The sequence below is a fragment of the Camelus bactrianus genome, chromosome 9 (assembly GCF_048773025.1).
Source record: "Camelus bactrianus isolate YW-2024 breed Bactrian camel chromosome 9, ASM4877302v1, whole genome shotgun sequence".
Lineage (NCBI taxonomy): Eukaryota > Metazoa > Chordata > Mammalia > Artiodactyla > Camelidae > Camelus > Camelus bactrianus.
Window position 1 is genome coordinate 6082457 of NC_133547.1, and position 26148 is coordinate 6108604.

At 52.8% G+C, this 26148-nt stretch overlaps 1 protein-coding gene across 5 annotated transcripts; it reads right to left on the reverse strand.

Moving 5' to 3' along the window:
• Positions 1 to 8856: 8856 nt before the first annotated feature.
• On the reverse strand, positions 8857 to 25757 carry MED25 (mediator complex subunit 25). Of its 5 annotated transcripts, none has more exons than XM_074369210.1 (18): positions 25557 to 25757; positions 25416 to 25461; positions 25028 to 25152; positions 19809 to 19907; positions 19304 to 19424; positions 18875 to 19037; positions 18621 to 18751; positions 18296 to 18383; positions 18014 to 18207; positions 17465 to 17593; positions 16918 to 17003; positions 16781 to 16838; positions 16572 to 16679; positions 14119 to 14307; positions 13737 to 13808; positions 13400 to 13615; positions 12992 to 13172; positions 8857 to 10551 (listed from the first exon to the last, which is right to left on the reverse strand). In XM_074369210.1, exons 1-18 carry the CDS (start codon positions 25688 to 25690, stop codon positions 10436 to 10438), a joined length of 2256 nt encoding a protein of 751 aa, XP_074225311.1. In that variant the 5' UTR covers positions 25691 to 25757; the 3' UTR covers positions 8857 to 10435. The 5 variants fall into 5 exon arrangements, with proteins under 5 accessions (XP_074225311.1, XP_074225309.1, XP_074225310.1 ...); XM_074369208.1 differs by having other exon boundaries at positions 8857 to 10680; XM_074369212.1 differs by lacking the exon at positions 8857 to 10551 and adding an exon at positions 12393 to 12524.
• Between the last annotated feature and the right edge of the window lie 391 nt (positions 25758 to 26148).

Below are 26148 nucleotides of genomic sequence, written 5' to 3' on the forward strand. Positions count from 1 at the left end.
GCCGGGCCTAAGAAAAGGACTTGAGGTTTGAAGGCAGTGACGTGGCTAGGTGGGCAGGGAACCACAACTCCCAGCGGCCCCCGCCCGGCTTGGGCGGAGCCAGAGGCCCCCGAGACGACGCCAGTCGCAGCTACGTGCCCATTGGCTCCCGCGTCCTAGGCTCCGCCTGCCTCCCTCTGCACCTCCTCTGGCTTCTTGCCGCCTGCCTCTCGGCCATTCATTGATTCATTCACTGAACTGTTAAACGACTGCGTATTCACTTACTAGTAGTTGTGTGAGATTTCTTGCTTCAATTTCCCAGTTTCTTAAATGTGGATAATAGCTAACCCTAAAATGGTTATGAGGATCAAATGAGTTAATAAAATATTAGGCTCTGTATTTGGTACAGTAACAACCTAAAGTCATAATTTGCACCATTTCCACTTCTGAGCTGGGCAACGAGTACACTGTGATGACCAAAACAGACCAGGTCCTCTAGAGAAAATAAATAATCGCAGTTTGTGATAAGTGTTATAAATTGACGGGGGAGGGTACAGCTCAAGTAATAAGAGCGCCATGCTTAGCTTGCACGAGGTCCTGGGTTCAATCCTCAGAACCTCCTCTAAAAATAAATTTAAAAACCTAATTACCCCCAAGTAAATAAATAAATAAATAGAGCGCAGGAGGGTGGGATGGTGACCCTGAGAAGTCAGGAAAGTGACTTTTAGGCAGCCTCCAATTCCACATACGCTGGAAGAGTGCTAAGATGAGGGAACAGCCAGGGCACAACATTCCTGAGGGTGGAAGGAAAACAAGGGAGGCCAGCGAGGCTGTAGCAGAGTGAGGGTGGAGTAGAGCTGTGGAACTGGGAGTGGCCAGGTGCTAAGCAGGGTCCTACAGCCTTGGGATGGAATTTGGATTTTTTTGCAGGGGAACCACCCAAAGGTTTTTTAGCAAGGAAGTGACAAAGTCGTGTTCACATTTTAAACAAATCGTTTACAGAATCCATAGAGTTAGGCACACGATGTCTCTACAAACCTACAGAAGATGCTGGGATCCAGAGTCACCTCTGAGGAGAGATGGCAGCAGATGGAGTGGGGACGGGATTATAGGGGTGGAAAGGAAACTCAACTTCTTCTTTTAGACTCTTTGGAATCCTTACCATCTGCAAATGTTGCCTACTGAAAAATAATTTTTGCAAGATTTAAATCTTTAAGGATCCCTCTGGCTGCTGCATTGAAAATCAGATTGTAGGGGAGAGTGGAAGCAGGACGGCAGAGAAAAGACTATGGCAGTAATCCAGGTGAGAGGCACAGATGGGCTGGGTCACAGGAAGGGTGGCTGCCATGGAAGTGGTCATGTTCCCAATTTGCAAGCTGGAGCCCAGAGGGCTCATGCAGGGAATGAAGGAAAGAGGAGTGAAGTGATGTCAAGGTGTTTACTCGTGCAGAGGTGTCATTTTGTGAAAGGGAACTGACTATAGGAGAGGCTGGTTGGGGGTCGAGTGTGGAGATGGAAATCCCTACTTCTGTTTCTACCTGATACGTTGGGGAATGTCAGGAGATAAGGCTTTGGGAGTCTTCAGAGTTTGAATCGATGAGAAGGAATGAGATCACTAAGAGCATGTGTGTAGACAAGAGACTGGGAAACTCCATCCCTTTAGAGGTTAGATCTATACAGGCCAACCAGAAAATGAGACAGAGGAGGGGCCAGTGAAATTCCAGCAGAGAAGCCCAAGGCCAGTCATATTTCTCATCCTTGCTTGCCACCTGTCCAAGGGCTTCCCACGGTTGATTAAAGCCCTGTCCTGAGCCCCAAATCTGATCTGGATTGTGGCCAAATAGCGAGTCAGTGCTCATGGGACCCAGACTGCAAGTTAGGTATCAGCAGGCACCTCCAGAGCTCCGACAATGTCAGGACACCCCACTGCTGGCAGCAGGAAGGAGAAAGAATCATAGGGACAGAAGCCTCCTTAATCTCTCTAAATCCCCATTTCTCACCATTCTTGTTGGTCCAAACCATTGTCATCACCTCTTTCTCTCTCTTTTTCCTTTTCCCTTAACAGAGGCACTGGGAATTGAACACAGGACCTTGCAGATGCCAAGCACGTGCCCTGACACTGAGCTATACCTTCCACACCCCCATCATGATCTTTTGACTGGATAACAGTCTCCTAACTTGCCACCTTGACTCATTCTGCTACTCAAAACACTCCAATGGCTTTCCAATGCCCTTAGAATTAAATACAAACTCTTCCTCTAATGCCCTGTATGATGAGCCCCTGCTGCTGTCTCCAGATTGATCTCTTCTTTTTCCTTTCTGTTCTCCACCTAGCTGATGCCTTCCCATCCTTCAGGACACGTGTGTTGTTATGAATTCCCAGGATCGTATAAGCATGGAGAAAGGTGTGCCAGGATACACTCCAGTATGAGCAAATGAAAACATGTCAGAATGTGAAATGAAAACATAGGTTGAAATCCTATCAGTAATACAACAGGACATCCCTCTGAAACCATCTTGCTTACCCAGTTTGCCAGTTTGTAAGACACTGTTCATTTTATCTGTAAAACCTGCCCAGCCTAACAGGCTACTATTATGACTAAGCAATTCTGTTCCCATCTGTTAGGCTGTATATTTCCTCAAGAGTAGCTATCTGTTACCAAACCTGTTTATGCCAGTTATTCTTAATAACTTAACCCTATAAAACAAATGAAATCTTAACGCAAGAGAGTTGTTTATATACCAACCAGGTTGCCAGCACTGGAAAAAATAAAAGTGAGTTGCTTTAAAAAAAAAATGCTGCCAAATTAGTTGCAAGCAAAGCAACTGAAAATGATTACATGGAAAAGCTAACAAAAACCTAGAAATGTCCAGCATGCAGTTTGCTTCATAAGTGTCTTCAGGTTCTCATGTCACTTTTTAAAAAGAACTGGAAATGATAAATGACTGTGGCTTGTGGGTGCTGTTTAAGCAAGCCTACAATGTATGGTAACTGGGAGACTGATAACCTAAAAGGTCTTGGTTCTACATAGAGGGAGGAGATGAATGTCTTTCTAAAATGTTTTTGGTTAAAATAAAACATTTAAAATGTTTAGATGGTCATTAGTGCTATTTGCCATATTTCTCTAACTCCCCATTTTCCTAGTAATTGAAAGGATTGCACTTCCTGACCCCTTTATGGTTCACTGGTGCCACGTGATTAATTCTGGCCAATGAGATATGGGTGAAAATGACATATGTGCATTCAATCTGGAGCATTTAATTACTGGTGTGAGACCAGAGCTCTCTATGCCTTCCCCATGCTGCTTAGTAAAGGTCAAGATCCATCAGCAGGGCCTCCAGGCTGACCTTCGATTTAGCATGAGAATATCTGCCTTTGCATCTTCAAGCCACTGCCGTCTGAGGGTTGTTTGTTACTGCAGCATAACCCAGCCTAACCTGATACACAACTGTCCTTTTCAAATAATCCCACTTAACCAAGTGTTGTTTAACCAATCTGCATGCATTTCCTAAAACGGCGAACTGGGAGTACATACAAATGTGTACATGACACCAACATAACATAGACAAATAATGCTTTATACCACAACGTGGAAGTAGGTGACCTCTGTCTTGGAGTTTCTTTTTTTGCTTGTTTTCTGTTTTAGCAATTTCAAAATTTTTTTCAAGGTGCCTAATAAATGTTCTTCAAACTCTATATATTCTTCCATAAACTTTCTTATAGTGATTTGCAATTATTTGTGCCTTCCACATTAGACCGCGAGCTTCACAAAGACCATGTATAGCGTATGCATAGCTATATCTCAAGAACCCAGCACACAGCTCTATAGGTCTAGGTGCACAACCCGCCAGAACACCCTCCACAGAGGTGACGTGATGTGTTCACCTGTTTCCCCTTCCGGGGCACACCACGAAATCACCTGACCCGGCTCCCCCTGAATAAGTCGGTCCGGAAGACTGAGTTCTCACCGCTGGGAGTGTGGGTGAGCGTCATGACGTCATGAGCATCACTTCCGGCCCCAGGCCGATAAGAGCGGATGTGCGCTCTCCGTTCCTTTGCTCTATTGCTCCTTCCAGTGCTGGAGACTAAGGACCCCGAAGTGGAGGGTTTGGTTACTGGGTGAAAGCAGCGGGATCTCTGAATCACTGCTGGAGAAGAGCCACCGGAGGGAATGGCCTGACCCTCACCAGATTGCCATGGTGGGGAATCCTGTTAAACCACTGACATTTACGGATTTGTTAACATAACATAGTCTGAGCTGACCACCCTCCGCCGTCAACACACACACACAGCTCTTTAATCCTGTTGGTCTACTCACCACACATGCTCTGCAGTCTGTAGCCTGCAGGCCTTCGTTTACACTGTTCCCTCAACCTGGTACACCCTTCCCTCTAGTTGTAGCTATCCAAGGGTGACCCATAACAGTTCAGCATGTACAATTCATTAAACACGGAACTGTGAATTCTCATCTAATTCTCACAAGGGTCCTCCAATGTCGGCTTCTGAGAGCCTCAACTTTCAGACAGGAAAGAATGGGGAGCTGGCTCCAACTCCAGGAGGGCAGGGACCACACCCTCAGCTTTTCACTGCTACAGCCCTAACCGCTATGTGTCATCCAATAAAATTTTTCCAAAGAAATGAACTGCAAATTTACAACCTCCAGCATCAGTTGAGCCTCTGCGGCTGCTTCCTGCTTGATATTGTCTAAAGTTCCTTGATTACCTCCCAGAGTTGGGTTCCGCCTCCTCCACCGAACTCAAGCTTCCCAACAATGACCTACCTGGGTGATCGTTGGCCACACACACCAGAGTGGGTCAGACTGGTTGTTAGAGCTAGTGGCAGCCTGTATCACTTAAGAAAAAGTAGATCATGCTTGGAAAAGCAGTAACAATATTTCTTCAACACTGCTGAGTACTTCCTGCCTGAACTCACTGAATCCTGACACCCCAGGCCATGAGGCTGACAATCTGATTACCCCATTCTACAGGCAGGAAAACCAAGGCTGAGAGGCAAAAGCCTGAAGTCACAGGCTGAAGAGAGGCTGAGAGAGGTGGTAAGTCCACATTCATTCTTAATCTCAGCAGAAGCCCTTGGCCCCTAGTTGGTGGAAAAAATGAGGGGTGTTAGAAGTGAACACCTTAACTTTCTGTCCCTCCTGCCCGAGGCCCACCTGTGGCCATCAGACAGGGGCTGGGAGCCTCCCATCCTTGTCACTGTAACTGCTCACATCTGCCTCTCAGCCACCACCTGCCCTGCAACATGCATGGTTCCAAACACGCCCAGGTCTTGTCCACCTCCAAGTCCAGAGGCCTTTCTCCTTGCCTTCAGAGGCCAGGTGCCTCAAGATGATTATGTCTTGCCCAGCCTCTTCTGATGCACTACAATCTGCATTGGTAAATTGGCAAGAAATGAGTTGGTACAATCATTGATATGCCCATTGTTTTTTGGAGGGTGCAATTTGGCAGTTCTGTCGCAGTTTTAAAGGGCACCTCAGAAGATCAGAAACAATCTATGCAGCCAATAGGAGACATATTGTGAAGATGGTGACATTCCCTGGGAGAATACCATGAAGCTGTGAAAAAGGACAGAGGTCTTTCCTCCTTCCTGCAAGATACATTGTCAGGTGGAAAAAGCTATCTACAGAGTAAAAAAAAAGGCAAGCAGGCTAAGTTCTAGAGATCTTCTGAACAACATGGTGCCTGTAATCACCAATACTTGACTGTGTACTTAAATTTAAGAAAATAAATCTCATGTTGAGTGTTCTTAACACACACACACACACACACACACACAAAACCAAAGGGACACAAGGAAACTTCTGGAGGTGATGGATGCCTACCTACTACCTTGACTGCAGTGATGCTTTCATGGGCATGTACGTATGTACAAAATTGTCAAACTGTATATATTAAATATGTGCAATTTTTTGTATATCAATCGTACCTCAATAAAGCTGTTTACAAAAATATAAAGTAGGCTGCCACGGGATAGAAGAGCCAGAAAAATGAATATACGTCCGTCTGCTTCTACCTGCTTGTCCGTATCTCTGAAAGAACACATAAGAAATTGGTCATTGGTCTCCAGGTGGGGCTGGGAGAGACTGTGCCTGGGGCTGATTTTGGAGCCTCTTATTATGAACCCTATGAAGGTTTTGTTATGCAAAAAAAGTTAAATTTTTAAAAGGTCAAGTAAATGAAAATAAAGTGGTTTTGAAATTTTGCTGCTGGAAATGTATCACACAAGAATGCCTGCACAAGCGAGGGGGAAAAGATATCTATGTGTATACTCATTCTCTGCAGCATTTTTGGTAACAGTGGAAAACTTACACAGCTACCCAACTGCTACCCAGGACCATCCTCTCAGTTTCGGTGTGGGCTGGACCTAGTGATTGCTGGAATGAACAGAATACGGCAAAAGTGATAGGTTATGGCTTCTACTATTGGGTTACAAAAAGACTGGGTTCCATCTTGAGTGCCCTATGAAGAGGCCTACATGGCAAGAAACCAAGGGAGACCTCCAGCCAATAGCAAGCAAGGAACTGAGAATCCATGTTCAGGCACCTGTGAAGAATCAGATCCCACCAATGGGCATGTGAGCGATCTTGGAGGTGGGCTCACCCCCAGCTGAACCTTCAGATGAGGCCACACAGCCCCAGCCCACAGCTTGACTGCCACCTCAAGACTCTGAGCCAGAGGCACAAGCTAACCTGTGCCTGGATTCCTGATCCAGAGCTACTGTGAGACAATAAATGCTTGTTGTGTTAAGCTACTGAGTGGTGGGATTTGTTACACATCAACAGACAGCTGCTGCAGACTGGATGGTTTGTGGGATTGAAATGTGCCCACTCAATGGACTAGTGAAAGCAACCATTTAATAACAGGACACAGAGCCACATACAACAAATAACGTGGACAGATGGCCATGACTCAAGTGAAAAAAAAAAAACCTAAATAAAGAATAACATATAGAAACTGACCCTATTTACATAAAACATTTAAGAAACGATGTATGTGTCTACAGCGGTGTTCATGTAAACTCAAATGTCAAGTTGATGCACCTGCCTCTGGGGAGGATGGTGGTGCGCTCAATGTTTCAGGCAAGAGGGGAGAATGAGGTGTGAAAGGTAGTCTGCTTTTTACTCTACACACTTCAGTGCTTTCATCTTTAAAAAAGCATTTCACTTGTGTAATCTCAATACATTTTTAGGGTTAGTTTTAGGAAAAAACCCAAATGGTAGGAAAATATACACAAGTGAGTCTTGTGTACCTTGAGATAAATATACCCTTTTTAAGGAAGTATCATTTTTCTCATGTTTTCTTTATAGAGATGGGAGGTGGGCATTTTTTCTTACCCAAAACAGGTTTCCAACTATTCATGTGTAGTGTTCTAGCTTTTTCTTTTTCTTTTCTTTTCAGTACTGTTCTGCCTCTTTTGCCTGATCTGCTCCTTTGGAAGAATTCTCACAAACTTCCCAGTCTTGCTTCCAGCTTTAGATACAGGGCCCCAAAGCAAATTTCTCCAAAATGAAATGTTTCCAACCAGTTGCTCACCTAGTGACTATTTTTCACGGATGTTGTGGTGCTTCTGACAAGCTAGCATGCATTTTTAGACTCAGTTTTGCCTCCTAAGAGTGCGTTCTGGCCAGTGGTAACAACTGTGGCTGAGAGCAGCTCTCCTGCGTGGAGGACTGCGCTGAGTCTGCCGGGTGCTCCATCCTACGGGGATGTCACTCATTGGCACATGGGGAGACGGAGGCTCAGAGAGGCACGGGGACCTGCCCAAAGCTGCAGATCTCATTGGGACAGGAGCTGGAATCTCTGCCCAGATGTTCTAAGGTTTTCACTCTTTCTACTCCAGCAGTTTTAACAGTACCTCGTGCCCAGAGGAAAATTTTCCAAAAAGATTTGCTCTCTTGGTGTTGGCTAGTTCTGAGGCACGTTAGGTGTTGACAGCCATTGTCTACACCTGGATAGTGAAATCCAGAAGTGAGTTCTCCGTGTCTAGACCTCCCCATAACTAGGGGCTCCTTCCTACCTCACCCTGTGGCTAATATACACCCGTGACTAGATCATGACGGGCCCTTTGGCTCATCTGATTAGGTGCTGAGGTTAAGAGGGCCTCAGTGGCCCCCAACAGCCAAACCACTGACTGGAAACATTTCTTTTGGATCAACTTGTCCCGGATGGGCTCAAACCTGTGTTTCCCTGCAGGGCGGTGCCCACCCGGGTGGGAAGGGCACAGGCTGCTCTCCACAAGGCTTCTTCCTTTTTGGCGGCTTTGGACAGTCCATCACTCTCTCCTCAAAAACACTCGGCTTCCAGAACACACTTGCCTGCTCTTGACTTCCGGCCTGCCTAACCCTCACACGTGGGTCCTCCTGTGGCCTCTGGCCTTGTCCTCGCGTCTTCATCCTCCTGAGGTCGCAAAATGGCGGCCCAGTGGCCTCGTGAGACCCATAAGCGGATTTTGTTTGGTCCTCACAGTGTTTGGGGGGCTTTAATTTGCGTGCCGTTAGGAGGCGGGGCAAGTGCACCCCAAGTTCGCCACAGTCCCCGTCAATCCCTGTCACCTCACGCCTGTGTCCGCTTCACACATTTCCATCACCTGCCTGGTCCCTGGAGCCATCTGAGTTTTCAGCAAGCCCTGCTATACATGCTGCCTGGGGAACCTCACCCACTCGCCCCACTTCGGCTGCCACCGGGGACTCCCGCTCCGTCTCTGCATCCAAATCACCGAGGCCCCACCTCCCTTCCAGCCGGGGTTCACCTCCAGGGTTCTAGGGCAGGGATCATAAACTCAAATGCCTGCAGGCGCCAGGCGGGCCACACAAATGAGTGAACTCGCCAGGTATAAGAAAAGTCGACGCTGGCCAGGAATATAATCAAATCGAACCTTTACTGAACTATGGTGAATGCATGGAACATAATACAAACAGGCAGGAAACTGGGGTTCGTCTTTCAAATTCAAAATTGAAAAAATACAAATTGAAAAATAGAAATATTTAAACTATTAAAATGTTTTCTCTTTCCGTAATTCTTCTGCTCCTCGGGCTTGAAGCCAGGAGGCTGACCACATCCCTTCCACACCCCAATGTCCACGGCAGACCTTGGATGTCACGGTGGTGGCGGAGTGGGGTTGCGGTGGGGACCTCAACCTTGACTCCGGAAGCTGGGAGCAGGGTTTCATTTGATTCAGTTTTGTAACAGAAAAATGGCTGTTCACAAGTGAGGACGCTTCCAAACATGGAGACTCAGGGCAATGACTGGAGAGAGGTGGAGGGCTGGAATCTTCCATCCGAATCCCACCTAGGAACCAGCGGCCCGCTGCCCTGAAGCCTGGTGACTCCTATCTGCGGTCTGCATTCACGTGATGGAGGTTAGCCAACAGAGACAAACTGGACAGTATTAGTTCATTTTTACAAAGTCTGGGTGCAGAGAGCCTTGCAGGGAATGTGGTCTTTGACCCCACAATCTGGGTGCCTGTTGTCTGGACCACGTTCTTCATTTCTGGACACCAACTGTAGCAAAGAAGAGGGAGTCATGATGTCCCCCATTTTTTTTTTTTTTTTTTTTGCCAGAACTAGATGAATATGATCATACATTCAAGTAGCTGTTTGTGAACGTCCTTGCAGAGAAAAAAGAGTGTCTGGGAAGGTGGGAACTTCAACCAACAGTCTTTGACTGACCTTCTTGTGGGAACCAAGGTGTGGCTTTGGCCTTGTCTGAAATGAGAGAGTAGACTGAATGCAATGGTTCAGATTTCTTCCACACAACCCGTGATGATTGGGTCACAGAACAACTATCAAATACATCGGGGCAAGTTCACCACCAACCTGCCCATGGTTAAGGTACAGAAGCATGGTGAGGAAGTCCATGGTGTGTTCTGCTGACTTTCTTAGCACAGTTTGATGCCTGGTGATGGATACAACGACCTGGCTGGTGTCCTTGACAAATGTCACCTGGGATGGAGGCGTCCTGCCCGGGTCCCCCGTGACACTGACGGTTGGGTTGCCACCATGGTCTGGAGCCGTGCTCAGGCCTCCGGACTGGCCTGGGTGAGACTGTGTGCTTTTCTCAGTACACAGTACAGAACGGCTCACTTCTCAGTGTCGGGTCTGCCTTGTCAAGTCGGAGTTCTCCACGCCACAAATAAATAAAGCTAACTGGGTGGTTGTAGTTCATGAGCAGCGATAGAAAAAAGGCCACGATTGATTTGACTCTTTCAAGCCACTGGACTTGGGACATCTTCGGACCTGTCCTCGCCTCCCCGTGTGACGCGAACGTCAGCTACACTGAAACGACGGTCCAGATGGACGCGGGTTTCTGTCTGGGTCACACTGTTTCTGCTCCTTTACAAATTCGCCTGTCGAGGGGGTTTTAATGCCCCAAAGAGGGGGAGTCTTTCAATGCGGTTCCCTCACCGCTGCGCCTACATCTGCTTCCCAAAGCGAAAGCCCTACTGACACTTGAGGCCCTTTTTCAGTTCGTTGAGGATCGCGTCTCGCGTCTGCTCCGTGTACTGGTCGAAGCTCTTACTGTGCTTGGACTCATAGTGACGCCTCAGGTTGTACTCTTTCAACACAGACACGATTTTTTTGCATATTAGACACGTGGGCAGGCTCTTCACCTCCACAAAGAAATAGGCTCGCTCCCATTTCTCGCGAAACACGTGGCCCTCGCGTTCTCTCTTTCGTTTTGCCACTTTTGGTAGAGACATGGGTACAAGAAAGATTTCACTGTCTCCGAATGCCACCACAGGAACCACAACAGTGCAAGCCCCGGGCCGAAGGCAAGGGCCTTCTGCCTCGTGCTGGGGGAGGCAGGAGGGAGTGGTGGGGACTGTGGCGAACCAGAGAGCACCTGCCCTGCAGAAGGGGGCAGCTCCAGCCGTTGTGGCTAGGCAGAAGGGCGGGCCCAGGGGTGCCAGATCTTCTGACTTGTGAAGAGAAGTCAAGACTGCAGATTTTGTCTGTGTGTGTGTGTGTGTGCTTGAAAGTGTGTGTAAATTACCCCGATTTTTACAGCTAACTCGTTAGGAAAAAATGCCACATATGCTAACACAGGGAAAACCAAACAAAACTCAACTGTAGAGTGGCCCACGGGCCACCAGATTGCAACCTCTCTCCTGGGATGGGGCCCAGGAATCTGATGTTAACCAGCATCTCACACAATGTGGATGCCAGTGGTCCAGCCAGGGACCACACTCTGAGCAACACTGGCCTAGGGTCTGACAACGGATAACTAATTCTCTGCCTCCGGGCTGGAGCGCCCCTGTGCTCCAGACCTGGGTCTGTATCAGGCCGTCCCCTGGACGTTTCTCTAAGGACGTCCATCAGGCCCCTGGCCTCACTACCTCTCAAAACTGTTCCCCACTGGGTTTCACACCTCCAGGACGGCCCCATGGTCCACCCTGTCCAAGGCCCTGGAAGGTCAGTCTCTGATGGGGACCCTCTCCACATGAGATCTCATCCACTCCTGTAGCTATAACCACCAGATATACACTGTCCCCTAAGGTCACGCCTTGAGCTCCCCACACAGCCTGTCACTCGGATATCCTTAGACCATCAGCACTCACTACTGGCTCCTTCTCCCAGCTCCCGACCTCAGGGAGGCCCACCTCAGGGAGGCCCACCGTCTACCAGCACCTGCCCCTGACCCCACCCCTACACTCCCAACTTTCTTTGCATGGCATATCAATCCCTGGCCTCACTCCTTCCACCCCCCACCTCTGCCCTGGCCCCTCCTCTGGCCTTGCCTCTCCCCAGGAATATCACCCCAGAACCCTACCTGCTTTCCTGACTCCCATTTTGCCCCGCTGCACCCTGTAGCCCAGGGGGGTCTTTCTGACACTCAGCCAACCCAGGCTGGCCCCAATTCGTGGCTGCCTGCAGCTCTTGAGTGTCCCGAGGAAAAGCCTCCAGCCGCTCTGTTTGGAATCTAATCCATCCCACCCAGGCCTGGCACCTGCCCACCTCTCTCAGCCCTCCATCCCTTATGCTTGGGCTCCAGAAGCATTGACTAATTTGCTCCTCAGGACACCCCAAGGTTCCTCCTGCCACACACATTCCTTTCCTGTCTCGGCACCTGGATCACCACTTGCGTCCTTCCTTCCCGGCCTCCCTGCCTCCTGCCTCTCACAAGACCCTGCTGAGCCTAGATGGCTCAGAGGCCTCTGCCGGGCCTGTCGGGCACCCTCTCTACCTCCACGAGCGCTCATGGTCCCTGGAGCTCTGCCTGCTGCCTCCACATCTGCCTGGAGCCAGGCTACACCAGACTGCCTGACTCACCGCCAAGGCCCTGGCCTCACCAGCCTGGGGCCTCAGGGATGTCTGTTGAAGCGAGAGCAAGGACAGAGATGTCTCCCCCCATCTCCTGCCCAGTCCTGGGGGATGTCAGTGACGGGAGCCGGGGCGTGTGTTAAAAGGAACTTTATTGGGTGTCGGGGGTTCAGATGAGGTCCATGAGGATGTCGTCCTCCATGACGCTGGGCTGCAGGCCCGGCTGGGGGACCGGGCCCCGGGGACCCCCGCTCAGCAGCATCTGACCTGGGGGGCAGTGGGGAAGGGACTGCATCTCCCAGTAGTCCCTGGGGCCCTGGAGGGCCCTGGGCCTGCTTCCTCCCTCCTCCTCTGGAAGCCCAAGGCAGAGTTGTCTAGGAAGTCCTGGGTGGACCCATGGAAGCGCCTTCTGACCCCATGTGACCATAGAGATTCTGTTTCCCATGAGCCTTTAGGAACCCGTCCCCCAGTGTATCTCTCTGGCCCTAAGACTACGTTTCCCAGCGACCCCAGGAAGACACGCAAGAGGGAAATCAGGAGAGCTCTGGCCTCCCTGGTTCTCGGTCCCCTGGGCTGTATTTCCCAGAAGCCTTTAGAGCCCTCAAGAGCCATGGGGCACCCGCTGTTCTTGAATCCCAGGACTTCACTTCCAAGAAGTCACTGGCTTTGGGGCTCCAGCCCAGGGGCTGTGGGGACACTCAGTCCAAACCCCAGCCTCCCCCGAGCCCCCTTACCTGGCAGTGGAGCCCTCGGGGGAAGCTGAGCAGGCCAGGACTGGGTGGGCGGCGGGTGCAGGAGGGGGGGCCCCAGCTGGGGCTGCCCCAGGCCCTGGTGTGGTGGGGGCAGCAGTGCAGGGGCCCCTGGTGGCTGGAGGTGGTGGAGAGACGCCTGGGGTGGGGGCACCCCAGTCTGCGGCTGGAGGAACAAAAAAAGTGGCTCAGAGGCCCTTGGTGGAGAACCCCCTCACCCTCCATTCAAAGGAATCTTAGCATAAATCTACATAAGACACGTAGGGAGGAGCCAAGTGGGGCTTCACTCACACCCTCCGATCAAACCAATCTCCCTTCTCTGAGATGAAAGGAATGAAACTGTCAGGGCTGGAGACCTACAGCTCCCATCTGCCCCCCACCCCCAAGTCTCACCGGTGGTGGGTTGAGAAGGAGGCTCCGCAGCTGGGGGTTGGCCCCAGGGTTTTGGGGCCGAAGGATGGGTCCAGGAGGTGGGCCAGGGGCTGCTCCAGGAGGTCCTTGTGGGGCGCCTGGGGGGGCCTGGGCGGCACCCTGGGGCTGGGGCTGCCCTGCAGCCGCTGAGGCCCCCACAGAACCCTGAGGCTGGGGCTGCGGTGGGCGGAGCTGGAGCTGAGGGGAAGAGACAGGGGTGAGGGACGGAGTGCCCAGACACCTCAAGCTCAGGTCAGAATCACAGCATCTTCTGGGGCCTCCCCCACCCTGGCCCTGACCCCACTGGCCCTGTCCTCACCAGATTCTGCGAGGGCCTTGCCTGGTCCTCCAGAATGGGGCCCAGCCCAGGGGGTGCCTGCTGTGCCCCCATCTGTGCGGGGAGAGAGGGCGCAGATCAGTGACTGAGTGGGAAGTCCCCATGTCGGGGCAGATCTGGGCCCTGGAAGGGAACCTGTCAGGAGCTGGGCACATTTTCTTTGGGGGTGGGGGGGTTCCCAGGTCCCCAAGAGGGGACTGTGTTTCAGAGCTTGGACAAGAACACTAGAAAGGGAGGGAAAGGTTGCAAGGAAATATGGGGAATGGGACTGAACTCGGCACTGGAGCCCCGGGTGGGCCCCAGGGGGCCTGGCTGTGAGCACCAGGGCCCACGTAGGTGGGTCAAACATTGGGGTGCAGCTCACCCCGCGCTGCTGCTCCAGCTTCTGCTGCTGGACTTGCTTGTGGTTGGTGATGACCTGCCGGATGCCGTTGACAAAGCCACTCTGGTCGTAGGGGATGAGGCCCATGAAGATCTTCTTCTTGGACGAGTACAGGAGCATGAGCACGCGCACCTCGCAAGGGGCCGTGTGGGGGAAGTGCACGCAGCCCGCCTGCCAGGGGACAGTGGAAACCAGTCACACCCTGGAAGAGGGGGTTCCCCACCCTGATGGGTTTTAGAAGGTTCTAGAAACCCCGCAGGCCAGGAGCGGCAAGGTTCCTGCTCTAGAAGGTTAATGAGGCTTGAGGTTTGGCTGGAGGCTGCTCCAGAGAGCTGGGCACTGAAAGGCATAGGGCGAGGCTGAGTTCCGGGTGGGAGAGTAGAGAAGTGGAGCCCCATCCTGGCCCCCTGTCCTCACCTCGGCCAGTGGGCTGCCCTCTTCCAAGTGCCACTGGGGGGGTTCATGGCTGAGAGGGAGGGGCCTCAACACAGAGCTGCCACCCAAAGTGTGTGATCCATGGTGGCAGCAGATACTGTGACCAGCCCAGGGACCCAAGAGACCCTTGAGGGCGCCACACCCATCTCGGCCTCAGCATCCGCAGTGAGAACCACGGGGAGCAGGGCCAACATCACCAGGCAGCTGTGACTCTGGGACACGCCACTATACACCAGGCATCCTGCCCACAGCTGGACACACCACAAGTGCCCGGGAAATATTAACGAACGCGAGATGAGGCTGCTAATACACAGGGTGTTCAGAAGAGGGGCTTGCAGGGGCGGAGGGTCTGACAAGACTGAGGTCCCTCCTCAAGGACCTTGGCCAAGTGAGTTTATGTCCTCTGGCCTTGGCTTCTCACCCAAGGCAGACCCTGCTAGGTGCCCACCCAATGTCCCTCTGCCTGTCTCCCCTGCGTAGAGAACCCTAATTCTGTCTGGGTAGCAACATGTCCAGGCCCTACACACACAGGCACCTGTTCCCTGATGGTTTCCTATGCCACTTGGGGTGGCCTGGTGGCCTGGGTCTGGCCCAGGAGATGGAGGGAAACCTGCTTGAGGGAGTGGCAGTGCTTTCCTGAAGAAAGGGAAATACAGGGCTGATGCCACGCCTCCTTCCTGCCTTCCTACGTCAAGTCATACAAGACTTTTCAAGCTTCGAGAGCCATCTTAGGACCAAAAGAGAGAAGCCAAGAGAACCAGAGACCTTGGCCCTGATGTCACAGGGCTACAAGACTAACCCTGAGAGCTACCGCCTCTGGACGTCCTGTTACATGTCGCAAATAAATACCTGTTCGTACAATGCTCACTCTGGGGACATTCCTCTCAGAACCCGGCTGCTATGCTATGATGAAGCCCAACCCACACTGGGAAGCCACACATAGGCACTCAGATGGCCAGACCCAGGTGAACCCCAGCTGCCAGGCAGCACCACGTGCGTGGGCTATCTAGGAGCCAGTCGAGCTTTCAGATGACCACGGTCCCAGCCGCCAATTGATGGTAATCCCGCAAGAGTCCCCAAATGAGACCAGCCCAGCTGACACACAGAACTGTGAGAAATAACAAACTGTTGTTTTAGGTCCTACCCCCACCCACACCATTATCTGTACTGTTCTAAAAACTCTGCTGGTTGGGTGTATTGTGATTTGCAGCCAGAAGCATTCTTAACTCTCAGAAACGCTTTCTTTGTAGGATTTTCCAGAGGATTCTATGATGTAATCCACCGAAAGTCCCCTCTCCTGGAAAAGTGCCAGGTCCTCAGGATAGACTCAATAACTGGTTCTGTTCCTATTTAGAGAGAGGCTCCCTCAGTGTTAACAAGTTGAACTGTCTCCTCCAAAAAGACATGTCAAGGTTCCAAACCCCAGCACTGGTGACCATGACCTTCTTTGAAAACAGGGTGTTTGTAGATGTAACAAGTTAAGGTGAGATTATGAAAGTGAGCCTTAATCCAAATGGCTGGTGTGCTCGTAACACAGGGACACACACAGGGAAGAGAACATTAAGACACGGACAAGGAAGACGGCCACGTGAGGACGGAAAGAGACGAGTTTCGTTGCCTACAGATGATCCTGCCTGGGGCCACGAGCTACGGGGACAAGGAAGGGTCTCCCCTAGAGCCCTCAGCAAGCATAGCCCTACGAACACCCCAATTTCATTCAGCCTTCTCATTTCCAGGAGGGCGAGAGGACACATTAATATTGATCTCAGCCCTGGGAAACCAATACACCCAGCAAACCCTGACAGAGCCTAGAGCTTCCGCCTAATTGTTCCTAAGTGTCATATACTGAGATCTGGTGTCTACTACAATGATAAAAAAAGGTTAAGGCCTTAGAGGAAGGCTGAGGAGCCCAAGGCCACAAAGGCAGCCATCAAAAGCGGCTCCCTTGGGCCCAGGACGGGGAGGGGCCGCCCGCCCGGCCGCCCGCCCGGCCCACTCACAAAGCCGTTGCCCATGATGCGATAGAGGCCTTTGAGGGAGTCCAGGTCCTTGTTGGTGAAGTGGAACTGGACCATCCTTGAGTTCCGGAACAAAGGGCCCAGGGTGGTCTGCGGGAGACATGGAGGTCACCGGCACGCCAAGTAGGGATGTGAGGAGTGGAGGACAGAGGCAAAAGAGGGCGGGTGGCTGTCCTCCGCCCGCCACTCACCAGCAGCTGCTGCGGGATGAGCTGCATGATCAACTTCTGGGGCCACTGCTCTGTTTTCCTGGGGTGGGGAGCGACATCAGGAGAGGCGTCAGGGAGAGGCGCATCCCAGCCCACCCCACCCACTGGCCGCCACCTACAGGTTCTCGCCATGATTCACGTAGACCTGGCAAGGCAGAGACCGGGTCAGCTTGGTGTTGGCATCCACGGAGGCAGGTTTGGGCTTCTGAGGGGGAAAGAAGGGCATGTCAAGGTGAAGACAGGCCCTGAGCCTCAGTCCCCTTGACCTCTTCTGCCCTGTCCTGGGAGCTCCAAAGCTCAGGATCGCCCCCAGTTTAAGTCCCACGAGCCCTGGACCCCTCCACCAGTCTGTCAATCCCCCAATTCTCCAGCCTTCAACTTCCACCAATGTTGAGGCTCCTCCTCTCACCCCCAAATCCCATAACCCTTTGTCCCCTAGATGCCACAATCCCCTGGGCCCCTCCCTAGACCCAGAATCTCAGACTTCTCTGGGCTCTTGACCTACAACCTGATTTTTACTACCTCCCAGGTCCTGGACTCTGGGCTCCAAGTCCCATGCTTCCTTGGGACTATCCTCAGGACTGCAAGTCCCATGACCCCATGGAGGTGCTGTCCTGGCCCTGCACCCCACCAGGCCTGGCCCCATGGAGCCACATGCCTACTCACCTCCTGCCATTCGAGGACCCCGCTCCAGGCCAGGAGTTTATTGGAGACTGACTGCTGTCCGCCGAGGGCTGGGGCCCCGAGCTGGGCCGGAGAAGGGCCGCTCACCCCCCCTGGGGCCACAGTGCCCGCCTGAGAGAGGGGAGGAAAGAGGGCAAGGGGACAGGGTCAGATCATCTCCTGGGAGGGGCTGTCCTGAGAGACGGACCAATCAATGTGCAAAACCAGACAAAGGTCCCTCCCTCTGCACCCCAGGCCAGGAACACCACTCTGCCATCCCTGGGACCAGAAGTGCTCTGATCCTGCAGGACTCAAAGATTCTCAAGCCCCATGATGTCCTCGACTCTCAGGACCCCTTGGGCTCCTCAGAACACCTGGAACCACAAGCCCCATGATTCTGTCTCCAGACCCACTAGTCTCAGGGTCGCCTGTACCACAAGCCCCACAAGCCCCTGAGGTCCCAGAACAAGATCCACATGCCCTTGGGCCTTCCCAGAAAGGCCAGCTGCTTCTCCCCTGCACTGCGTCAGAAGCAGGGAGGCTGACACCTACCATGGATGGTGCCCCAGGCTGCGCAGGGGGCGCCAGGCCTGGGCCAGGGGCCACAGTGGAGACTAGGCTGGGCTGGGAAGCAGGTGGTGGCTTGGGGGCGCCAGGGGCCCCTGGGGGCAGCGGGGGAGCCTGGGCCTGACTGTAGGGAGGCCCCACTCCTGGAGCGGCTTGCTGAAGAGGGTTGATGGGCGAGACTGTGGGAGACACCAGGGGAAGACGTGGGGACGGGTGTGTGGAAGAGGCTGGGCTGGCCCCCACCCACATCCTCACCCCTGGACTCACAGCGAGGGCCCAGCCCAGCCTTCTGGTTCTTGGCAGCCTCCACTGCATTCTGAGCAGCCACTTGAGCTGCACTCAGGTTCCCAGGGACCTGGTGACAGAGAGAGGGGCTGGTGAAGACCACACACCCCATCTCCAATCGCATAAGAGCTCGTGACTCCCACCCCGTTCACCAGGATGGGATTCCCCAGCCCCAAGAGCTCCAGCCTCCAGACGTCTCAAGGACACTCTCATCATTCCACAAAGCCCAACATCCAACTAGATCTCTCCCAAGGAGCCAGGGCTCTTGCAAGGCCCAGGAGCGGATCCCTTTCTTGAATGTCCGTACCTGGTACTGCTGGGGCACAGGGGGCAGGGGCTGCTGGGGGGCTGCCGAGAGCGAGGCACTTGAGGGTGGAGCTGGAGGCAGGGGCACAGGCTGCTTTGGCTGGAGGGGGCCTGGGGCCGAGCCACCCCCAACTGAGAGCCAAGGATGGAGAGTCGATCCCCACAAGAAGGGATTTGAGAGAGAGGAAGAAAATCCAATTCAGAGGGAGCCGGGGAGGGCGCCCCTGCGTCCCCTCACCAGCACCCAGGCCTCACCGGGCAGCACAAGCCCCCGCACCAGCACCATGTGCCGCGGGTCCTGGCTCACGTCTGCTGGTGGCTGCAGTGGCTCCAGCATGGCCGGAGGAGCCGCCTTCTCAAACAGAAGCCGCAGGGCAGGCAGCTTTCGGGGAGACACAATGGAGAAGTAGATCCCGCGCTGCAGGAGCGGGAGGAGCAGTCAGGCGGATGCCACAGGGGCCAACCTCCCCACCCCGCCCTCCGCCCAAGCTGTGACACCTGCTGGGCCCTGAAACCAAATTCCCATCAGCCCTTAGGCCAGGAAACCACAAGACCTGTGTCAGCTGCCTGGAGGGAGTCCGGATTACAGTGCTTTCAACAGGAGCAGGGCTGGCCCCAGAGTCTGACTACTCTGTGACCCTGGATGCCAGGCCCCAGCCCTCCTCCCTCAGATACAGTTCTCACCTCCCCTATCTTCTGCACAAGGCTCTCGGTCGTGCACCCCGAGTACGTGGTGCTCTCCACAGCAGGCAGCAGGTACGGGGGCGAGTTACAGATAAGAAGGCAGACTCGGTGCGTCTGGCCACTGCCGGGGACAAGGAAAGATGTGGGGCAGGTGGCAACAGGGACCCTGAGAAAAGACCCAGACCCAGACCCAGCAGAGGTTCAAGTCCCCTGCCCCACAGAAGTCAGGAGTGAGGACACCATTTCTCAGATGAGAACACTGAGACTTGCCCAGCGAGCAGGGCCAGCAGGAAGCAGACCCCGAGCTGGCTCCGCTCTCTAATGAGGACACTGAGAATGGGCACGGGCCTGGGGACACCTCCTGCCTCCTGGCCCCAAGGGCCCGGCCCGCAGAGCACACCCAACTCCCCGTTGTGAGGCTGGGGTGGAGTCCTGTGACAGGCAAAGCAGGTTCCAAGCCAGGCAGACAGAGATGGACACAGCCCCACACGCCGGGCACACTCACATCTGCTCCCGCATCTTCTTGAAGTCGTCGAACAGCTGCAGGGCAGTGCTGAGACCTTCGGCGATGAGGCTGCAGCTCTCGCCACCCCCGCCCATGAACCTGCAGGGGGCCAGGCAGTCAGTCCCCAGGAGCCATGGGGGTGACCAGGGCTGCCACCTCCCTGACCCCAGGCCACCCTGGAAGGGCCTGCACCTGGGTCATCCCTCTCCCCGCACTGGACTGCGCACCTTGGGGAGGGGACACTGCTCCGTCCCCAGTGCTGGCACTGCACCAGGCCCAGAGAGCAAGGACAGGGGACACCTGTCATCTCATACAAGGGAGCCCCCCAGGCAAGAGACCCCATGGGAAGGAAAAGAGAAAAGGCCCGGAACACTAAGCCCCAGATCCTGTGCTGTGTCCCAATGCCCTGGCCTCACCTGACCTTCCCAGCCTGGTATGCAGGCCCCCCCGGGTTGTCCCACTGTGTTATGGGTTGAATTGTGTCCCCTCTAAACGATATGTTGAAGTCCTAACCCCCAGAGCCTCAGAATGTGACCTTATTTGAAAATAGGGTCTTTCCAGAGGCAATCAGGTACCATGAGGTCATCAGAGGGGACCCTAAACTGACATGAATGGTGTCCTCATAAAAAGGGGGGAACTGGGACACAGAGACAGACACACTCAGAGGAAAGACGATGTGGATGTGACGAGACACAGGGAGAAGAACGCCACAGGGAGATCAAAGTGGCACTGCCACAAGCTGGGGATATCTGGGGTGACCAGAGGCTGGAAGAGACAAGGAAGGACTCTCCCCTACAAGTTCCAGAGGGAGCAGAGCACTGCCCACACCTTGATCTCAGACTCCTGGATCCAGAGCTGTGAAACTCTCAAATTCTGCTGTTCTAAGCCACCCAGTTTTCAGACCTTGTTAGTGCAGCCCCAGGAAACTACTGCACACAGGGATGTGGGTTTCTCCTCCACCTGATCTACAGAGGGGTCACCGGTGTCTGTCCCTGTGTGGCATGTAGCAGGCCTCTGCTAGGGTGCAGCTGTTGCTACTGCGAACCTTTGGGTCACGTGGTTGCAAGGCTGACCCTTTGCTGCAGGGGACATCTGTGCAGACGGGGCCCCGCTCTGGGAGCCCTAGGGGCCCTGTCACTCTGAAACATGGCCCCTGTGTCTCTAGCTGCACCTGTCTCCTCACAAGGCAGGGACCGAGTCTGAGTCCTCTCTTGGCCCCAGCCTCACTGCTCCCCCCACGTCTGACACAGGGGAGGCCTCGGGAAATGTGCGTTAAACAAATGGCTACAAATCCAAACCTGTCCATCGAGGCCAGAATAGAGCCAAGCCCTCAGCCAGGCATCTGGGGCCCTGCCTGCCTCCCTGCTCTGTCCTTCTCTGGGTGCAAGTCCTCCAGGAGGCCTCACACGTCCCTGGACTTTGTGATCTGCCACATGTCCAGGCCTCTGCCTGTGCTGTCCACCCCTAGACCACGTACCCACCCCTGCCAGCCCAGGTGGAGTCCCTGCTTATCTCTCCGGACACCCAGCCCAGTGTCACCCTCCTACAGGAAGCACTCCCTGCCTGCCTGATTTTCAGGTCCACTCTCAATCACATCACATGTCCCCCAGTGCAGTGACTTTCAAGCTTCCTTCCACCGCCCACCATCCCCCTCCAGACAGTGCAGCCCTCAGCGAGGGAGACAAAGCGGTCTGAGCCAGCCCCAGGATATGCCCCAGGACCCACAGGGTACTGCTGAATAAAGCAGCCACCAATGCATGACCCCTCTGTTCCGCCCCCCGAATTCTCCCAAAATACCCAAACCCTGGAGCCACTGCCAGCTTCCTGTGCTGGAAGAAATCCAGCCATTTTCACAGCTATGGGGACAGGGGTGAGTGGGCAGGACAAGACATAGGAAGTGACTGCTTCAGACACGCAGGATCTCCTTCTAGGGGGATGAACCTGTTCCTTCTAAAACTAAACAGAGGAGATGGCTGCACCACGTCGCAAATGTACTAAATGCCACTGAATTGTTCACTTTAAAATAACCACTTGGGTTATGTGAATTTCACCTCAGTTTTTTTTTTTTTTCTAAATGGAGGTACTGGGGATTGAACCCAGGGCCTCATGTGCGCTAAGCACGTGCTCTACCACCCAGCTATACCCTCCCTGCAACCTCAGTTGTTAAAAAGTAATTTCTGAGGGAAAACGGGACTGACTGACCACTTTGAGATCCTAAAGCTTAAAGAAATGGGGGGGTGGGGGAAAAACACAGCCAGTTGCAAAATATGTTATAAACACCATAAAGTTGCTGATAAATCTTAATTCCAAATAAACCCCTCAGTTATAAAACCTAAAGTAAAAATGAAAGGAAGAAGTGCCCCGGGCAATCCAGGTGGACTCTTTGACTCTCACTGCTACCTTGTCCTCTCACCCCCAGGACCATTCTGCCAGATGTCACAGCCACGCCTTTGTCACTTACTTTCACAGGCTGATGGGTCCCTGGAGGCCCCCAGAGGGACTGGTCAAAATGAAAGAACATGCAGAGTAGGCAGCCCTGACCGAGGACTTTCTGCAGCCAGGCCCCCAGTGAGGCCCATCCCCTGCTCCAAGGGCCAGGACTTGACTGTCTCACATCTCCTGACTCCCTGGCACCTGGGACAATTTGCCCTCCAAACGTTTATTGAATGAATGCACAAATGAACGAATGAACAAACACGCTGTCCCAACACGATGGGAAAGACAACTTGGGCTATTTCCCTTCTACCTCTAGTCTTTTTGATGCTGGATATTAGCTGGAGAGGGGAGGGGGAGTCGCCCCCTCCGGTAAGAAAGGAAATATCACATCACAAATGTAACAATGTCCAAGCAAGGACATTTCAGGAATCACACTGTATACTTTGTTCCTTCAGGAGTGGGCATTCTGGGAGAAGATGAGATTTCTCCAAGTGGGAACAGAACTTGCTGACTTTCTTTGTGATCTCTGTTACAGACTAGCCCAGGACACCAAAACTGAATTAGATGGGTTACATGGGACCTGATGAAACAGTGACGACTGTGAGTACTACATAATGGCTTAAAACATTTATCAGCTGATTGGGAGGATTCTGGGGAGCACACAGCATCCAAAGCTTCTATTTGTTTAAAGGTACAGTGTATTTCTAAGCTGGTTAAGGAGGAGGGTGGACATGGGATGAAAGTATTCCAAAAGTATTTCCCTCTTATCTTCCCAGCGCCCTTGACATTTTTAAATAAGGGGGTTTGCCTGCATTTCCTGACACCCATCAGAAGGTTTGGTTTCTTGATTATTGTCCTCGTAACTTTCACTTGTTCATTTACTCAGTGAAAGTCTCCTGAGGCCTCTGGGGTACCAGGCCCCAGCTGGAAGCAGACAGTGGAGAAACCCTCACGTCCTGGACATTCGCATTCCAGAGGTGTGGGGCTGTGACAGGGAAACACCTGGGAGCAATGGGGGCAGAGGAAGGAGCAACTGGCTGCTTGCTAGAAGCAGGGCAAGAACATCAGAGTTGGGTCTTGATGTCTACGTAAGAGTTTACCAGGGAGAATCAGAGTACAAAGTGCATCTTGGGCATTCGTTAATGTCCTCACTCATTCAACAAAGTTTTCCTTAGACCTTTGTGCCAGGCCTTATGATGGGTGCTAGAGACGTGACAGACGTCAGACGTGGATTTGGACCCCAGGGAGCCCCGATTTAATGTTATTCAAGTCTTAACCACAATCCATCCCAGCAGTTCTCAACTAGGGTGGATTCTGCCTCCAAGAGGACATTTGACAGTGTCCAGAGACATTCTGGTTTGCATACCAAGAAACTGAAGCACGAAGTAATAACAAACACCTAAGTAGCACTTAATACAAGCCAGGGGCTGATTTAAACAGCCATCAATTCATGTAATTCCCACAGCATCCCCGCGAAGTCCCAGTAGCCAGGTCCCCAAGGATCCCCATCACCTGGTATTCATGGCCCTTAAACACTCACCAGGATTGACTTCTGTACTAAACAGAAAGTGACAGAAGTAATGATATGTGACTCCCAAGATTTGATCATAAAAAGCTTGGTGGCCTCCTCTTTTGCTCTCCTTGCTGGATCACTCAGCCAGCTGCCAAGTTGGGAGGACACTTGGGCAGCCTCGTGGGGAGGCCCTGTGGCTAACAGCAGTTTCACAAGAGACCCTGAGCCAGAACCATCCATGGAAGCCACCCCTGAATTCCTTCCTTACAGAAACAGCTCAAGATGATTAATGTCTGTTATTTTAAGCCGATATGTTTTGTTTGTTTGGGGGGGAGGGAGGTAATTAGGTTTATTTATTTATTTATTTATTTTTGGAGGAGGTACTGGGGATTGAACCCAAGACCTTGCGTATGCTAAGCACGCACTCTACCACTTGAGCTATACCCTCCCTCTACAAGCCACTATGTTTTAATCCGTTACACAACAGTGGATATGTAATAAGATAAATGTAAATACCATCAAAGTTCCCCTTTTATTTTTGTTTTTATTTGGGGGGGGGTTAATTAGGTTTATTTATTTATTTATTTTTAACAAAGTTACTGGGGATTGAACCCAGGACCTCCTGTGTGTTAGGTATGCACTCTACCACTGAGCTATACCCTCCCCCAAAGTTCCCCTTTTAGAAATAAGTTATATTAGACACAGAGAGGACAGGGATTTCTGGGTCTGGGAGTTCTGTTGTGGTACAGCCCTGCTGTGGCCCCAGGCTGTCGGCATCAGGAAGAGGCTGCAATGTGAACTATCAAAGTTCACTCCATAGATAAACAACCAAGTCCTACTGTATAGCACAGAGAAGTAATTTAATACCTTGTAATAAACTATAATAAAAATATGAAAAAAATATGTGTATATATAATGTATATACATGACTCAATCATTATGCTGTACACCAAAACTAACAACACTGTATATCAACTATACTTAAACTAAAAAAAAAAAAAAAAAAAAAAAAAAAAAATGAAGCACTCCGGCTTCAATGTGCCTGTCTGACAAAGGAGGACTAGAGAAGAAATCAGAAAAGACAGACAAAAAGAGAGTAGGACGTGGGGTGCTGGAGTTCCACAGGCCTCCTTGACTGGGACCTCCCTTCTACTTCCAAACCAGACAGACGGCGACATGAGCGAGCACACAGAACCTACCGCATACCAGCTTAAACCCAAGCCCCTCAGAGGGTCCCCCAACCCACCCAGAAGCCCGGAAAAGAGCTCACTTAATGCCATCCAGCCAGGTGACAAACTCATAGGCGCTGCTGGTGGGAGCGTGACACTGGACATAGGACTCGGGAGCGCAGTCCACCGTGTTGAACACCACGAGGCTGTACTGAGTTCCCCCATACTGGGAGGGGAGGACAGAGGAACTTTTCATCTGGGACCCCAGCTCCCTTCTCCCTCAGAGGAGTCGGAGCTCCCAGCTCCCTCTTCCCTCCGACCCAGGAGTCCAGACCCCAGCCCCTCCTCCCTAGGACTCAAGAGTCCGGACCCCGGGCCCCTCCCCCCTCGGACCCAAGGGTCCAGTTCCACGCCCCCTCTTCCCTGAGACCCAAGATTCCCGACTCCCAGCTTCCCTCTTTCCTCAAATTAAAAGGCTTCAAGACTCACGTCTCCCCCGAAGTCCGTCTCCGCAGGAGGACCACCATTAAAATACCTGTGAGGGTCGGAAGTGAAAGGTCTGGGTGAGGCAAGAGACAGTGGAAAACTAAAGTCGGAGGGCGGGATTGGAGTCGTGGAAACAGCACTCACTCGATGGCCGGGAGGAGGTAGTGCTTGCGGAGTCCCTCGAAGTAGGGCCCCAGATTGGCCGTGCCCTCTATCACAAACACCACGTCAGCTACGAGGCCCCCGGCGCGGGCCGGGCCCTCTGACCCGGGTACCATGCCCAGCGCCGCCGCCGCCGCAGCCGCCGCCGCCGCCGCCGCCGCCGCCGCCACCGCGGGATGAGCGGAAGTGCGCCTGCGCCGCGCACGCACCTGCGCCGGACGGCCTCGCGTCGCTGTTGACGCGCCCGCGGCCATGTTTGTGCGGGGCACCAAGGGCGCATCGGTTTATCTCCATTCTCCCTCTCGCCCACTGTGTGCAAAACTCAGAAGGGACATTGCGAACCCCTTTGGGGGCCTGTTGCGGAAGAGTGAGTTACTGGCAGGACTGACGAGAGCTAAATATATTGAAAGCGACGGGTCTGCCGCCATTTTTGAGCGGGGCGACTGTTCGACGGCGGCTCCAATGAGAGGGTCAGGAGACTTGGTTGCTATGCAACGCTTACGCTGCCCTTGTTTTCGAATAGAGAGATTAGGTTTCTGGTTAAATTCTTTCGGCTCTTGAGGGGATGGGGGGG

Coding starts and splice junctions, on each gene's coding strand:
- MED25 (XM_074369208.1), bottom strand. CDS start 25,690: ATGGTACCCGGGTCAGAGGGCCCGGCCCGCGCCGGGGGCCTCGTAGCT. Junction 18,752..18,874: donor GCGGGGGCTTGTGCTGCCCG/GTGAGGCCTGGG, acceptor CTTGGCTCTCAG/TTGGGGGTGGCTCGGCCCCA. Junction 16,680..16,780: donor TCATCCCGCAGCAGCTGCTG/GTGAGTGGCGGG, acceptor TGTCTCCCGCAG/ACCACCCTGGGCCCTTTGTT.